At 46.5% G+C, this 17,904-nt stretch overlaps 1 protein-coding gene across 2 annotated transcripts in view; it reads right to left on the bottom strand.

Moving 5' to 3' along the window:
- PTPRE (protein tyrosine phosphatase receptor type E) overlaps nt 1-15,965 on the bottom strand; it is a gene marked incomplete at both ends in the record, with an annotated part of 30,889 nt that extends 14,924 nt beyond the window's left edge. Inside the window, 9 exons of one of the 2 annotated variants that reach the window (XM_079536237.1) lie at nt 942-1,061; nt 1,656-1,753; nt 2,166-2,202; nt 2,327-2,403; nt 3,068-3,158; nt 7,093-7,229; nt 8,882-8,955; nt 9,229-9,331; nt 15,863-15,965. In XM_079536237.1, the coding sequence (XP_079392363.1) occupies nt 942-1,061; nt 1,656-1,753; nt 2,166-2,202; nt 2,327-2,403; nt 3,068-3,158; nt 7,093-7,229; nt 8,882-8,955; nt 9,229-9,331; nt 15,863-15,965 (840 nt within the window). Of the gene's footprint in view, nt 1-941; nt 1,062-1,655; nt 1,754-2,165; nt 2,203-2,326; nt 2,404-3,067; nt 3,159-7,092; nt 7,230-8,881; nt 8,956-9,228; nt 9,332-15,862 lie in introns of those variants that run through there. The other variant, XM_079536238.1, reaches the window with a different exon arrangement.
- Between the last annotated feature and the right edge of the window lie 1,939 nt (nt 15,966-17,904).

The raw sequence follows: 17,904 nt of genomic DNA, 5'->3' as shown, positions 1-17,904 counted from the left end.
TTCACGACTCTCCTTTCAGCAACCTGACTGGAAGCTCAGAAAATGTGATCTAAACGTGCAGGATCTGCATTGTTACAAGGTGCCAAATGCCAGCTTTTGCAAACTGTTTTATTAGGACAAGGAGGAAGATGGGGACAAACTCTTAAGATCAACGCAGTAGAGGACAATGGTGGGTGTTCTGCAGTACTTCAAAAGGCCTGCGTTGAGTATTAGCACTCTGTACCACACATGAGAAGTGAAATTCGAGTACTTCCATGCAGCTGTGCATAGCTTATCACCTCTCACTAGATGCACTGGCTGAAATTAACATTACGGTCTAATCTGATGGCTTCCATCTGCATCAGATTATCACCGCATTAGGAGCAGCACAGCCTTTCCTTCCAGGAGCGAGATCTACAGGAACTTGTACCCATACAAGGCAACACGCTGTGTATGTGTATGGAGCCACCATCACTGTTTGCCTCTCTCCTGGGACCCAAGGAGTCAGCACTCTGCTCCTGTTCTCTCTCCCTGACAATCCAAATGAGTGACTTTCTGCGGCACCTGACTACACAGAATCACAGCATGGCCTGGGTTGCAAAGGAGCACAGTGCTCATCCAGTTCCAACCCCTTGCTGTGTGCAGAGTCACCAACCAGCAGCCCAGGCTGCCCAGAGCCACATCCAGCCTGGCCTTGGATGCCTGCAGGGATGGGGCATCCACAGCCTCCTTGGGCAAGAACAGCACCGAGCAGAGCCTCCTGCAGTTCATCAGCTGGCTGCAGACACATGGCGGCTGTCCCCCAGTGCCCACCATCCTGCCAGGCCTGGCACTGCACCCTTCTTAATAATTTGCAAACACACCAAACTGATTTTCCTCACTTCTTTCAAGCAGATATGGGACTTTGCGACCACCTGCTTGAAAAATTCAAACGCAGACGGAGCACAAGGATTGCGCCTTACCGACTGGACGCAGAACTTGCGAATGGTGTAGTCCACCAGCACAATGCAATCCTCCACTGACACACGGATGTTCCCATAAGTCCAGCACCCTTGGTCAGGCCAGTACTGATAACATTTATCCTGCAGAAACACACAGTGCATTTTATAACACTGAGCCTGACTCCATTGCTGGTCACACAGAGAACAAGGAAGTTACTTGAAAACAGAACGTAAGTATGCATAAGAGTATGTGGAGTTGATCATTTGACAGCAGACAGCTTTAACGCTTTGCCAGTGCTATTGATGATTAAATTTATGCACAGAAGGGTGTGAATATAGCTTAGAAACTTTTTTTTTTTTCAAGCTACCCAAAACTGAACAGCATGGGAGAAGGGCTTTCTGGTGATAGAAAGGGAACCTGATGTCCTGACCCTTTAATTTTAAGCTTTAGGTGTTCTTGGTGAGAAAAGTGAGGATGTCCTCATGTAAGAGTCAGCAGGAACACTGAGTTTTAACAGTTCTGGCTGCAAGAATGTGCCTCTGGTTACAGGCTGTGCAGGACAACATGAGCTATCAGGTTTCTTTCACAAATTCATATTTTTAGAAATTAAAGCTACATTTATTAGCAGGCGCTCATTTGTGCTAAGGGCTAAAAAAGAAAGCAGATGCTGAGCAGCCACAGCTGCTTCTGGAGCACACCTCCACGCACCCTCAGTTACGCTGAAAGCCCTTTACCTCTTTCCTTTCTTTCAAGTTTGTTAACATGACAATAACGGCAGACTTCTGCTCCCACACCATCCTCCAGAAGTCATTGACTGTTTCTTGCTTGGGTCCTGCACACAGAACACAGAGCTGCTCAAGAGATGTGGCAGAGCACCTACAACACATTCCTTACCAAGCAAAACAATAATAATTAAAAAAAGAAACAAACAACAACAAAAACAACTTATTTCTCTTTACCCAATTAGTTTTCCTCCCCCAGCTCCCCCGGATGAGATAAAAGAAGAGAAGCAAAGTGCAAGTGCTGGAAGTGAGTCTCCAAACTGAGAGCAGTATTAGTGGGTGAAAAGGCAGTGGCCTCCCTCATGCTCACCTTCCTTTCATTTACACTCTAACCTTTAAAGCTCACCTCACATTTAGCCACCATCTGCACCTGAAAACAAACCCTAACACTTCTAAACCCAAACACTTCTAAAATTAAGTACTTTTAGACACAAAATTAAGACTTGAGAATAAATTGATTACCTTGTGCAGCTATAAATTTATTCTTTTCTTTATAACCCTGAGGAAATAAACATCATAGTTAAAAAATGAAATGCCAACGTGTGCAAGCATAAAAATACCTATTTAATATTAATTGACAGGCAAAGTTAGCAGTTTGGCTAGCAGAGAAAAACTGAACTTACGTCTATATATGATGCATTAATGTAGTCTGAAGGCGAGACTCCATCTACTTGGGTCAAAATCACTCTGGAATGATCATCTAGAAGAAAAAGCATTATGAGAACATTTGCATTTGAACCATCTGCACTGGGTTTTGTCCTTGCAAACATCAGGATGGGTCCAGCATCAGCTGCCTCCCAGAACACAGGCTGGACACCAGCCGCTTCAGATCAGCTCCCACCAAACCCACTGACAACACGGATGGGTTTCGGTGGCCCTCCCCCTCCTGCTGCCACAGCCTGGAATGGCAAAAGCTGCAAGGGACAGCAGCTGCCTAAGGTTTGTGGCTGTGAGACCTGCAGCTCAGACCCAGTCGTGCACTGCTCCCAGCTCTCAGTAAGAAACTTCCCCCACAGAAGCACTGTTCTCACACTTGAGGGTTACCAGGACTGCATCTTTACAACAGCTGAAGCCCAAACTGCACTGCGCTGTCTCACCCAATGCTAACCTGAAATATCAGTTTGATGTACTGTCACTTGGTAGAACACCAGCTGCTGAAGGCCTTCTAGAACAACAGCTGATTAGCATTACACAGCAGCATCACGTAAAATGATCAACAGCTAGAGACACACCATGGCAAAACAAACAGGTTTTACAAAGACATGAAGAACATCTGCAACCAATGAAATTATGACCACCACCAGCATGCTCAATGCCAGACAGGCAGCTAAGGGCCTGGCTTAGAAGGAAGGGTAACATCTTACATGGGAGGATGTTAGGATATCTGTTTTTCTCCCTGTTTTCTTCCTTATTTGCCATTTCAAACGTTCCCTGCACATATCCAGGTGTTAAAGACTGAAAAAAAGAAAAAAAAAATACACAGAGTCAGTGTGTTATATCAGCTAAGGGCTGACTGCACGTGGCACAGGACAAATCTGCATTTGTACGTACTGCCTCTCAGCCAACAGAATCAAACATATTCGACTTCTTTCAAAAATAACTTTCATTCCTCTAAAACAGGAAACCGTGCCCTGGCAGATTTCACATCAGAAAAAGAGTTCAGCAGTTTTGAAAAATAAGTGATTTTTTTTCTACCAGCGATCGCAGTTATTGAGAAGCCTGTCGCAATCTGAGCTGCTGCTTTAAGATGCCATCTGCCACCGTGATTCACGGCGCCGCGACCCAGCCCCCGATGCACCGCTCTGCTCCCAGAGCTACTTTTAGCAAGAGCAGTTGGTTAATAACAGGAACAGAGTTTGATTGTTAAGAGCCCAGCGCTGAGAACGTGAAATATCAAATAGCTTTCCAAAATCTATAGGTGAGGACCCAACTCTGGCAGAAAGGGTAGAAAAAAAAGCAGTGGTTCCTTTCTGTTGAAGCTCACTGTAAGAGCACAAGTCAAAATTCTGCTCGTAACCAGTAAGATCTCAGACTGCAGATAAATTTAGTCCGGCTTAAAAAAAGTCTTGCAGAGCAATCAAATGAAGAAGAGAAATAAAGAGGGTCAGGATGAAAGCAAGGAGGAGCCCAAGGTGCGACTGCTGCACCTCCACGGGCAGAGCTGCTGAGCTGCACCTGCCAAGAAGTCATGAGAGAATGAAAGGGATGCTCTGGGAGGGCCCATGGAAAAGCAAGGAACGCTGCTCACTTGGAGACGTGGCCTTGTATTCCGTGTGTACTGAGACACCCCACTCACAGCCAAGGGTGTAAACTGAATGGAACTTCTTCAAGGTTCTTCTACTGAACATCTAGAGCAGTGTTAAGGTAAAACTGCTGTCTGGGAGTCAGAACTGCCTTCTCCCACTCATCACCTTCCTCCTCCACTTCCCCCAGACCTGCTCCATCTGCCCTGAATCACAAAGCAGAAAGGAAAATCGGAAAATGACTGCGTTTTATGAGGTACCCTAAAGAAACTGCCCTTGCCTGCCCGTCAGAAAGCACTGCTCAGTATTTCTCCTTAGAAACAAATGGGTGCTGCCAGGTTAAAAGGGAGGAAAGGGGCGGAGGGGAAGGAAGGACTTCACCACCGTCACAGAAAGAACAGCAACTTGCAATCGTGGGGTTTTTTTTCCAGCATCACTTAAACTTGTGAAGGTAAGTAGAGATAAGGTTAAAATAAGAGCTAGGAATTGAAAAATGAAAACTACTTTCGGTAAGCTGCTTAGCTCCTTATTTGATTGAAACCAGCTTCTTTGCTAATTAAACTTATTAAAATCCATTTACAGTCACAAAAACCCTCCCTGCCCCTTCCCCACGCACCGAAGGAGAACTCCACCTCACTGCTCACACCCCAGAGCAGAGGATGTGATTCACCACAGCTGCACAGTGGGCACTCCATCCCCCGCACCCCACCAGGACCTGATGCGTCAGGGTGGCACTGGGTCAGCAGCCACAGCACAGCCTTATCTGCTTCCCCTCCCACCAATGAAGGGCTACGACCTATCCCAACATCAGTGTGTTTTCTCAGCTTCCCACCATGCAAACCACAGGGACATGTGGCAGCAAAGTCAAATTTCTGCAAATTGTGTTCAAAAAAATCTTCCTTTCATCAATCTGAAGACTGAGGCAATGACCAGGCCGTCATAGGCTTCAACAAACAACGCACTCATTTTGCCCTATGGACAATAAGCAGAGACAAGGTTCACCTGAGGGGCCCGTGCTGGAAGGAATATATTTGGGTTTGGGCACAGTTTGTTGCTCTGCCTTGCTGTGAAGAAGAAGAACGGTCCCGCAGTGCTCCATTTGCACCAAAAAAATGAAGAAGTTGCTACTTTGGGTAGTGTACATGTGCAGTGTAGGGTAATTTAGGCTTTAAGTGTAAAACAGAAAGCATGACACCACAATCAGGACCACAATTCTATGAAAACCATCCATCTTATTCATAAGGGTGGATAGTGATAGGAGAAGGGGGAATGGTTTTAAACTGAGACAGGGGAGGTTGAGGTTGGATATGAGGAGGAAGTTTTTCCCCCAGAGGGTGGTGAGGCACTGGCACAGGTCGCCCAGGGAGGCTGTGGATGCCCCATCCCTGCAGGCATTCAAGGCCAGGCTGGATGTGGCTCTGGGCAGCCTGGGCTGCTGGTTGCTGACCTGCACACAGCAGGGGGTTGGAACTGGATGAGCATTGGTGTCCTTTTCAACCCAGGCCATGCTGTGATTCTATCACTGCATGTCTTTGCAGAAGGGCGCTCGCTTTGTTTTCCTTTCCTCAGAAACCCCTGGGCCCAGCTTCTCTGTGCAGCCAGTGCCAGCTCACAGGAGGGCCAAAACACCGATTTCAGCCCAAATCTACTTCAAAACTGCAAAGGAGACCAGGTACTCGTGCTCCCCAAACCTCACAGCAGGCATCAGAACCCTGGGTGCTGCTGCCAGGACAGAGCAGAATTCTCACCCACACGAACAACCACAGGCAACACAAGGGGAAACCAAGCGCAAACCCCTCCAAGCAGATGCTACAAGCCATCACCTCAGCCACCTCCAGGCCTGCTCTATGGATGCCTGCTCACTTGTGGGCACAGGAGCACAGCCTTCAGACTTGAAGCTCACCCGCTCACAGCACGGTACAGAAAGCAATCCGAGCAGAGGAGGTTTTAAAATGAAAACAGATTGCTTGCTTCAATCCTGACTGGGGAACATGTTAATCAGGGGAGTCAAAATTCACAAGCGTGCATCTTGTCAAATGAGTTTTTGCATTCATTTTGTCGACTTCGATAAATATCTCCGCAGTCCTCTTCCTCTCACAAGGAAAAGAAATTATATCTTTCAAATATATCGTCAAATAAATCACGGCTATAAATACACTACCAATTAAGAAGGTAACATAACAGACTGTCTAATCAACGCAAGCATTGGCTTTGAGAACTCTGTATTTGACATTTAAGCTCCTGCTCTGTGCAACTTGCTTCTGCTGCTATGGGAAGTGAAGAGGAATAACAAAAGTTTGGAAAAGGTCCTTGAAGTTGTGGGAGTGCAGTTCTATGTCTGCTCGCGGGCACCGGCTCTGCAACAGCTCACCTCAGGCTCTGGATAAGACTCATCACCACGACCACATGCAGCTGAAGTTGGGTTGAGTGCAGGAAACAAAATCCCCTTTCTGACCGAGTGCTTCAAAGAAAAACCCTCACAGCTGAGACACTCAATGGAAACACGAGGGCACCAAGCCCTACGAAAAGGGAAGTGATGGGATGATGAAGTGCAGACGGTCAAATCACCAGAAAACCCCCAAAGCTCATTAGGGTGACATTAAGGCCGCTCTCTCCTCCTACCTTAAGTACTTCCCACAGAGGTGAAGCACTCACTTGTAAAAAAAAAAAAAAAATGCTCCTTTCCATCACAAACAAGAAAAGTCAATGCTAAAGATATTTCACTTCCCTCCAGCTTTCAGGCAAACACTAAAGATCTTTAAGTGCTAGTGAGTGGCAAAGAGTCCATACATCACACACTGGGCATCGCAGTGTCACACAGCTCCAGATTACTCCCAGAAAAAGAGAGACTACACATGACAGCAGGAGCAGGCACGCAGAGGTGTATGAGCATTAAGGGATGCGAGCACTGGGCTGGAACTGCCCAAATGCCTCAAGCAACCTAACACGAACAGCAGTTCTGCCTCAAAACTGACCCAGCTTAAATGAAAGAGTGTTTAAGGATGACAAACTGTACCAGGACGCTCACGTAACACGCGCTAAGGCTCTGAGACATCAGCATCACACACATAACGTTTTAACAAATCGGTTTCCATTTGCCCCTTATTTTTCATATGCTGCTCTTCACTCCAAATCTGAGGACTTACATTAAACTCTTCCCGGAACAGTTTCCCTTCATCTGCTGATCGTATCCTTATTTCCTCTTCAAGATTTTCTACTGGAATAGGGAAATACTTCTTGGGGCCCGAAGGAGACCTGCTGAGCAGCATCACCCTTTGCTGTTCTGTCAGTTCAAGGAAAATCAATGTTAAAACCACGTTCAGAACATAGTGATAAATTATTTTACATGGCAAATTTGTATGCTGAAAGATGCCGAAATGCACTTCTCAAATGAAGCTCCAATGAGTTACAAAGCTGATTTTAAATGAAGTAAAAAACAAAAGCACAAGCCAAATGACTTCTTCAGGAATGCACTAGGCTCAAGTGGAACCACTACTGGTAAAAACAATAGCTTCTGCACCTACACCTGATAAAGAGGCAACGAGCTTTGTTTACAAAAGGAGAAGATTCCCTTCCTCCTGCTGAGGAGCACTGCAGAAGCTGAGAGCTGCTTTGCAGCATAGCAGGGACCAGAGGGACCATTTCTGGTATTTATTACCTGCCAGAACCCCAGCGTGGAGCAGGTTCCTGCTTGGCCTCAGCAAGCCAGAAGAGATGCTCTGGGTAGGCCAGGCCTGCCAAGGCAGCACAGATCGGATCTCTGCTGTCACCCTCATCTTACAGCCACGAGAACCAGCATGGCCTCCAGGAACTCAAACATTTGTCTCTCAATAGGGCTGGGAGGAATTAAGAGCCTGCTTCACTAAGACAAGTTTCACTTGCATCCAACAGCAAGCACGAAACTGGATTATCTCCCAAATGCTCCCTGCACACAGCAAGGGGGTTGAAACTAGACGGTCATTATAGTGCTTTTCAACCCAGGCCATTCTATGATATGCTGGCATGATTTCTAGCAGCCAGGCTCCAACACAGCCATACCAGTGAGTCAGGACCCTGCATGGATGGGGCACAGGAAGCTCCCAGCAGGCTGCCATGGGCTCATGCACAGCAGCCAGCACAGAGCAGGAAGTCTGGGCTCTGTATATTTAGCAGCCTGACTTTCTCAATGACTGTCTGTTACTTCTAACCAACTCTTCTATTCAAATGTAGCATCAAGGAGTTGACTGAAAGCACCAAAATAATTTTCTCACATTATCTTTTTTTCCCCCTTTGTTTTGGTAGAAAGAATTTCTAAGCAAGAAACGAACAGCTCCTACACACGTGCTAGACTTGAACTTCCTGAGCCCCACAGAGCAACCAGCCCCAGGGCTCTGTGCTCAAGGAAGTAAAAGCAGCACATTCAAAGAGGCGAGGGGAACGTGTTTATCCGTTCCTAGGAGTACTTTATTTTGGCACAACTGCCTTGCACCTCTTCTCCATCCCATTCTCTTGCTTCTCTCTGCTTATGCGCAGGGACCAGCTGGTACTTTCGCAGAGTGAATGAGGGGTTCTCCCTCTTTTAAGAAGAAACTGTGCAATCCTTTCTCCAAATCCAAAGAATCACAGTGCCAAAAACTCAGGTCTCAGTCAGCATCTTAACACTTCTAAATAGCTTAAAGAATGTTTACAAAGAAATATTTGCTGCATCACAACATAAAGTGTGAGGTGTTTAAATCCAACAGCTGGAAGTTAACAGAGAGATGAATAGATAAGAGATAAACGTGGACTTCTGTTGTTTTATGCTGTTGTTTTTACTGTTTTCACTAAAAACTCGAATTTACATTATACAGTAAGCAGCAAACATAACTAATGACTGAAAAACTGAATTCTTGAGTAACAAAGGAACGTGTGCACACAAACACAACTCCCATAGAAAAGGAAAACAACCCCCCTTACCTTGCTCCTCTAAGATTCCATTTGGCATCTTCTTGTCACCAGAGCTCACCACAGCTTTCCTGTGTCTCCGGAACCTTAAACACACACACACACACACACACACCACGTTAAACTGAGAAACTACATTTAAAGGCACCTGGTGTTTTTCCAGCCCAGTCTTTACCAACCAGGTAAGCCTGGAGAAGCTGCTCCTGTTCATCATCCTGCGACCAGCAGCCAGGAGCAGAACCGCTCGCTCCCTGCTGCGATGAAGGCTGTGCACCCCACGCACGCCGTGCTTTCACTTCCTCATTAGATCAACCCAACATGAGGCTGAGCAATGCGTGCACAGCTCCACACAGACATACCTGAAAAAATAGCCGGCCAACAGGATGAAGATGATGAACACCAGGAGCAGGATCAGCATGGAGGTCAGCAGGTCCTTGTGTAAGTTGTTCTCCTCTGTAGAGTCTGCAAATTGAAACACGGCTGACGTGAAGCGCTGCAGATGCAGACTGCCTTGTGCAGCACAGGCAGAATCAGCACAGGATATCAGCAGTCTTTGGAACACAACCATGTCCTGCACTTACTAAAAGCATCACAAATTATGTAACAGAAGCCAAACTGAAAGAGAACATTGGGGGAATTTTTTTTTTTTTCCTTCCAAGGAGCACAAACCGCTCCTGTGACGTGGAGATTTCTGGCTAGCAAAATCATAGAATCACAGAATGGCCTGGGTTGCAAAGGACCACAGTGCTCATCCAGTTCCAACCCCCTGCTATGTGCAGGGTCGCCAGGCTGCCCAGAGCCACATCCAGCCTGGCCTTGAATGCCTGCAGGGATGGGGCATCCACAGCCTCCTTGGGCAACCTGTGCCAGTGCGACACAAGCTGAAGGAGTGCATGATGCTAAGTAACACTTGAAGCCTATTCAGGAGGTTTCCTTGTGCAAGCATCCTGTGCACAGCTGCTGCTGCTCAGCCAGCCAGAAATCAGCCAGGCGTTACCTACTCCACAGATACAAATGTCTACTTAAAGCACACAGAGCTCATCCAGTCTGACACGCCACGACAGATGTGGCAACAGACAGTAACTTCTGCACCTGCCCAGAATGAAGACTACAGAAGAAATCTGTTACATCTAATATGAACTGCTGTTAACAGTGGCACTTTGCATTTCAGTTTCATTACATTCACGCTTACCAATACTCTTTCATTTTGTTTGCTTGCAGCAAACGCTTTTTGAACAGTCCCAGCCACAAGCCTTGACACAAACAGTCACCACAAGAGTACAGTAGCCATGTACACCCACAGAGCAAGTCCTCCTAAGGACAGCAGCACTGCACCCAAGGGTGCAGCTCTTCCACATCCTGAATGAACACCAAAGGGAAGCAGTTAGATTTAAGATATGGGTGAGAGAGCAGGAGGCAAGTCAGAGCATTAAAAAGAAACACCAAAAAGATGGGGAACATAACACCCAGAGAGATGTGAGGTTACACTAACAGCACATGAAGGTACGGAGTCACTTGCTTTACCTGAGTCAGAGTAACAGGATGAAGAAAAGAAAGGCTACAAAACCTGATGTTTCACTGGTATCTAGAGACCAAACAGGCAGTGCATACAGAATAGTCATCAGGAAACAGCACTTGAGAGCCTTTCAGAAGTACTGTGGCAGGGAGTGCTTGGATGAAGCACAGCATACAGGGCACTGTCCCAGCTGCTGAGTGGCGTGCAGCAATGCTGAGCCCCGTACAGAAACGGCACTCTTGACAAAGACAGAAACAGAAAGTACAGACCGGTCCTTCGCAGCCAAAATCTCCTCTGCTGCTTCTGACTGACAATTTCAGATCCTCTGCAGCCAAGGCCTTGGGGATTTCATCAGTTCTTATAACCAGTTTGGTTGCGAGGCACCCGAGATGCAAAGAAATCCAGCACAAAGCCTGAGTCACGGGAAATTACATTTTCCCGCAGTCCCTCACACGATGCAAAATCCCCTGTCTCCTTTCCGAGGAGCTGACACATCTCACACCCCATTTCTGAGGCAGCTTTGGACGTGTACCACCAGGCAGCAGAGGCCGGGGCAGCCCTGCCAGCTGCTGAAGGAGCTCAGAACCTTTCCTTTGGGAAGCTGAGCTTTGATACCACCCCATTCTTCCTCCTGGAATATGGGCACATTTATTGAGCTGCTTTGGTCTTGCAGGGCCACAGCAGGGGCTTCATGCTGCAGAGGCTGCACGTAAAGCATGGCATGTTTTCAAGTAGTTCTGAGATACGGTTTAGTAGCTTCTGGTACCAATAGGAATGGGAGGGTGGTTGGACTAGATGATCTTGCAGGTCGTTTCCAACCTTGCAATTCTGTGATTCTTCCACATTTGCCTACACTATCTTATAAGCATAATCCAAAAGTTGTAAGAGGAAGCTCTGATACGGATTCACAGACAAAAAGCCCTTAGGCCCACAAAACCAACCAACAGACACGGATTTTAAAGGGAAACTGACCCACAGACCTGAAATATTTCTTTAATCAGCTCTGCTTCAGAAGCTGACAACTGAAGCATCAGTCAGAACACGGAGGAAAGGCCGGTGGTTTCTGCAGCTGCTCTGTCCTGCAGCCACCGCCAGGGAAACGTCCCACAACCCCAAGGAGACAGCAGCCCCAAACCACACAGCTTCCTGCTGACAGCAAACAGGGCTTTCCAGCTGGTGGTTGGCATCCCGGCAAGGGCAGAGATGGGCCACCAGAAGGACGGTGACACCCTCGTGGTCCCCCCACCGCCCACAGCTCTGCCCCACGTGCCCCCCACGCTGCTGTCACAGCCCTTTGCTGGCAATGCGTCACCGCTTCCTTCAGGCTTAGGATGTTCCCAGTTTTAGCGTGTCAGCACCAAAAACAAAACCGACCACAACAAAAGGGAACTAACAGCAGCACAAAGCATCCCGCTCTCCTCCTTCCCGGCTCCCCCCAGACTTCTCCCTTCCTCATCCCTGGATCAGTTCCTTCGCATTTAGCTCTGGGGCTGAGAAGTGGCCCATGAATGTACGTGGAATTAGAACTCTTATTTTTTGTTTCCATTCCACAAAGGCTCAGCTACGTGACATATTGTGGATTAGCAAGTCATGTATCTGAAATAAGTTGGGGATTTGACAAAGAGCAAGCAGGACATCGTTCATCTGAGAGCGGGCTCCAACTATCCACAGCTCTCAATCTGCAGACAAGAAAATACACATACAATCCTCATCTTTCCACAGCTCAAAGCTAACCACTCTCACCAACTTGTGTTACATTTCAAGTGCCTTCTCTTGTCATTTTTCAGGCTGCGCCACAACACAGCTCATACCCATCCCACGTGTACAGAGCACACAGCCACAGAACAAACACACAAGTAGGGATGAAACTTTGAGCCCAATTTTAACAGAGCTGTTTTGTCACCTGCAGGTACAGCAGCATTGCTGCACAGGCACTGCTCCCACCAGGGACACTTCCATCAGGAGCTTCTGGACACAGCTCTGCTGCAGGTTTCAGCCCAGCCCGAACCAGATTGTGCACCCAGCTTGCCTAGAGAGCGTGCAAACATCAAGCAGTAATTTAGGAGCAACTTCAGAATGGAGGATCTACCAGGTAGGAGTGCTGAGCATCTTTCAACTCGTTGCTGAGCTGCAGGCACTGGGTATGCTGTTTGCATTGCTGTCCTCACGCTGCTCCTTGGGCTGATTTTGAGCTAAAGACACACCTGAGTGGCACACTTAGAGCAGAACTCAGCACTTATCACAGGCAGTTCTGATATCTCTGGATTGCATGAGAAAATGGAAGAATTTTGTTGTTTCTGTAAATACTGCTCCCAGGGCATAACTCCTTGGCATCTCAGCACATTCCTACACATTGATCCCATCACTTTCAGTACAAGAGAACACATCGTATGTTCTGTGTTCCAGAGAAGGCTATCACAATGATCAAGGGACTCAAGCACCTCTCCTAAGAGCTGAAAGGTAGCAGGACACGGGGAAATGGTTTTAAGTTGAGGGAGGAAAGATTGAGGTTGGATGTCAGGAGGAAGTTCTTTGCTATGAGAGTGGTGAGGTGCTGCAACAGCTGCCCAGAGAGGCTGTGATGCCCCGTCCATCCCTGGAGGTGTTCAAGGCCAGGTTGGATGGGGCCCTGGGCAGCCTGGACTGCTATGAAATGGGGAGGTTGGTGGCCCTGCCTGTGGCAGGGGGTTGGAGCTTGACGATCCCTGAGGTCCCTTCCAACCCGGGTCATTCTGTGATTCTGTGAAAGATCTCAATCTCAAAATATCAGCAGAAAACAGGGCAACAGAAGCTGCACATTTGTTATCTCCCAAGCTCCTGCTCATCTGATAGATTCATTACCCAAACATGTCAGTACTGATAGCAGAAAGGAAGCACAAAGAGGGGCATGAAACACGTGAAGTGTTCATGCGGTAAACTCTGCTGACATTCAATGTTTGGAAAGGACTTAAAAGCTCAGTAGTGCAATTCTGCCACTGCTTTCCCACTGAAATGACCCGACTGGTAGAACACAGCAAGGAGAGATTAAAAAAAAATGCAGCTGTGATTAATACTGGATAACTAATTAATCCTTAACGAACCAGTCGGCGTTTGCTATGGACAGCATCATCTGTAAGCAATTTGTTAGGTGTATTTGATAGTGCAAGGTCCTACCTACTTGAAAGATAGATATAAACCAACATAAATACTGATCTACATTGACAATTTCTCCAGTAAATGAAGGTGCAGTAAAAGACAACATTCTGATTTTGCAAAAAGGAAAATTCACAGTAGCAATTTCACAGTACTCCCATATGAGGAAAAGCTGCATAACACCGATTGTGCACCCATGTTTAGAATAAGAAGATTGCAATTCAGCAAATGTTTTAACAATTCACCCCTCCAGAATGAGGACATGCAATAAATTACAACTGTTTTTCTCATAATCAAATGCACCACATCTCTTTGGATCATTCAGCAAACCCGCATGCAAAATGAAAGCTCTTCTCAGTTACCTCCACATCCATTCAAGAGTCTTCTTAATGCTCTAATCAGAATTATTTTAATTAAAAATATTGTGTTAATTCAATGGCTTTTAAAAGTCTAGGATAATTCTACTGTCTTGCAACCCTCTATACAGGAAAATATTATATTTTCCACATGCACATATTTGTTTAAACAGACAAAACCTCTCCTCACAGCACAGTAAGGAAGGCTTTGATAGTTCTAAAAAGCAGTTTAGTTGTACTGATCATTTCTAACCCGGATCACTCAAATGAAGGTTTAATTAAGACATGATTTCTTTTACCCACATTACCATATTCACAGTGAACACAATACTGCATGAAAACATGAATCAAAGAACCATAGGATGGCTTGGGTTGGAAGGGACCTCAAGGATCATGAAGCTCCAACCCCACTGATGCAGGGCTGCCAGCCCTCATATCTAATACTAGAGCAGGCTGCCCAGGGCCCCATCCAACCTGGCTTTGAAGGTGAACAGCATCTACGAACAAACTCCCTTTCTACTCAGTTTATTAAAATATTCTCAGAAGCAGCAGAACTCACAAGCTGCTCCTTTTTCCCAATTCCTACACTGTTACACACTCAGACAAATACTAACACCTTGCTCTTACATTGCTGCAAGCGCCAGAGAAGAAGCAAGGCAAGGACAACCACTTGACAGCATGACAGCAGAGCTATTTACTAGCAATTTCATACTCAGCTACATTTGAATTGATATAAACATTCTACATCATCTCAAAGCTGTAAGCAAACAACAGAATCACAGAATGGCCAGGGTTGGAAGGGACCTCAAGGATCATGAAGCTCCAACCCTCCTGCTGCATGCAGGGCCACCAACCTCCACATCTAATGCAAGACCAGAAACACAGAAGTTTTCTCCATTGCTGCTTGAACCCCTTCCTCCTCTAACCAACCCTAAGGTTTGCTGGTGCTGGTATGCTGAGCACAAACTCCTGCACTGCTTGCCAATGTGGGCCATCCCACCACCAGCCATGCCTGGCACCCGACTCCTGCTTGGCTTCCTGGCCACACAGCCATAAAGCTCACAGGCAGAATGAAAACAACAAAAAGAAAACAACACAGAAACGCCTTCCTATAAAGACAGGGCATCAACAACAGAAGTCATCACGATTTCACAGGCTATTTATATGGAAAACAATCAGCTTGATTTTCTTTCAGCCCAGTCCATAGAGAAGCTATTCATACCCAAATCCACCTCTGATGTGAGTTGCAAGCCAAATCCTCAACAGATAACTGCTGTCAGACAACCAAGACCCAGCAGCAGCACGGGCAGGTGGAAGGCACCAAGCTAGGTTTGGGAAGCAAAAGGGCAACAAGCAACTGAAACTTGACATCCAACTACAGAAAGTAACACCAGCATCAATGGTCTTTAAAATATACATATCTGTCTTGAGCCAGCCCCTCTATGGGACTGCAATGGGTTAGGACAGCTATAGGAGGGCTTGGAGGAAAAGGAAGAAATTTGAAGGAGGTGGAACAGATGTGGTGGATTGGTGAGTAGAAGATCGCCCTTGGGCCTTCACAAAAACCTCTTCTGTTTTCACCTGAGCTCATCTTCCGCAGGATGCTGTGCTCTTATCCATCTCAGGTCTTTCCTTAGATAGCTCATAGGACTGAAAACACGGAATACACACAAAAATTCTAGTTGCTCACAATGTTTAGCTATACCACCTTGCCTTTTAAACAATCAACTCTTCATTTCATTATATCAGTCTCCAAGTCCCATCACGCCAATCTCATACGTCAGCATCATACTGCACTTCCCTGATACTGGAAACAGAAAGTAAACTGTAGGACACCAATAAAACACATCAAATTGATGTCATCAGGTAAGATTAGAGCATTAGTGGTGTCAAAGTCCCGCAAAAATATTCATGATGCCACTGCAGGGACCTCACCTGAAGTCCCTTCCACCCCTGCTCCCATCCTCACAAATTAAATGCTGTCCTTACTTGTAGTGCTGGTGGGTTTGGGTAATTCAGTTCCATTTGGTGGTAAAGCTCGCACAAACAGAAAGCTAACACAGAGCAGCAGGCATGGACAGGGCTGTTCCATCCTGGATCTGAAAGAAAACAAAAGCATGTGATGAATTTTGAGGTCAAACTGCTTTGTTTCAGAATCAAAATTAAAAGAAAAAAAAAAAACAAAAAAAAAAAAAACAAAAAAAAAAACAAAACAGTGCTTACTTTGGAAGAGGAAAGAGTTAAATCTCTCTTTATACCCTCCATTGCCTCATCACTTGACTTTCATTTTTGATGTGAAGAGGAAGGAAAAACTACAAGTTGCTGCATTAAGAATTCATTACAAAAATCCACGAAGAGGAAGACAGCGTTCAGACATCGCTCAAAGGCAGCTGTGGAAATGGGGCCAGAAGAGCTGTTCTGCACCAGCGACCCACAGCACACAGCTACACTGGAGCAACGAACCCAGGAATCATTTCCAAACTATTAAGTACCAGGCTCTGGAATCACGAGCATAAGAGCCCATCAGAAGTAGAGCACACGTTCAGTGGTTCCTGCCTTGATTGCAGGTTCGATGCTGGGGCTCTAAGCCACGTTTCTGTATTTTCTTATCTTACGTTTTCTTATGTTTCCATCCACACACAGAGCATCACAATGCATTCTTTAGGAGAACAGTTGTCACAGCTATCAGCCTATGGGTATAAAACATCCCAGCAGAGCCTTCCAACAACACAACACTTCATGCTTTGTGAGATCAGAAAATAATTCCCTGAGTACCGTAGCATCACAGAATGGCCCGGGTTGCAAAGAAGCACAATGCTCATCCAGTTCCATCCCCCTGCTGTGTGCAGGTCCCCAACCAGCAGCCCAGGCTGCCCAGAGCCACATCCAGCCTGGCCTTGAATGCCTGCAGGGATGGGGCATCCACAGCCTCCTTGGGCAACCTGTGCCAGTGCCCCACCACCCTCTGGGGGAAAAACTTCCTCCTCATATCCAACCTAAACCTCCCCTGTCTCAGTTTAAAACCATTCCCCCTTGTCCTGTCACCATCCACCCTCACAAGCATCTGCCCCCCCTCCTGTTTATCTGCTCCCTTCAAGCACTGGAAGGCCACAATGAGGTCTCCCTGAAGCCTTCTCTTCTCCAAGCTAAACAAGCCCACCTACCCAGTCCCTAAAGAACAGGTGAATTACAAAGGCTGCACCTCAGCCAGCAGGGCCAGCCTAGCCCAATTTTTGTGGTGTCTTTGGCAAAACCCCCCTGAGCTCTGTGTGCTGCATTGCACAGACAGCAGAACGTGGTCAGGCAGTGGTTCTCCATCCATGGCCAAAATTACAGCAACAGTAATACCGTGCAACAAAGCTCCTGATGTTATCAGTGTAATATATTTAACAGTACAATTTCCACAGGATATTATATAGCACTGCTTAACAACAGACCGAAAACACACACAGGAACTTCGCAGTCATTACAACTGTGATAGAATCCCTCCTTTCAGCACAAAATGCTTAAATCCCACAGCCTCGAGCCCCAGACCATAGATAGCTGCTGGCTTTTCCAACCTTAATGACTCTATGATGCCATATCAGCAGATTGGACACCTTATACCCCTCACAGCACTGCTGGTACTTTATGGATGCACTCACTGTGTCAGACACCTTGCATCTGTTCTCTTGGAAGTGCAACCTGGTTACACATTCAGGGCCCCCAGATTTATCAGAAATAAACACATCTACGTGACAATGAAAATTCTGGGATCACCCCTTTGTCTGAAGCTATGATTAAGTGCTTTGCATTGCTGCTTGCTGAAGGAGGAAGGATCAAAGCTGACAGCAAATGTAGGGGCAGATGCAGCAGACTGAGCTCCGTGTGCCCAGGCACTGCGCTCTGTATCTCTTGTTGCACTGCAGTGAGCGAGGTCAGCAAGTTACAACAATACACAACAGCATGGAATGTTTTACAGCATATTTATCTCCTCCATAAGCTCAGTGGCTTACAGTTACTGCAGGACCTCAGCTACAGCATTTTCTGAT

This window comes from Tetrao urogallus (assembly GCF_951394365.1).
Source record: "Tetrao urogallus genome assembly, chromosome: 5".
Taxonomy (NCBI): Eukaryota; Metazoa; Chordata; class Aves; order Galliformes; family Phasianidae; genus Tetrao; species Tetrao urogallus.
The sequence above is the reverse complement of the archived record's forward strand: the minus strand, read 5'-3'. Positions and strand labels throughout refer to the sequence as shown.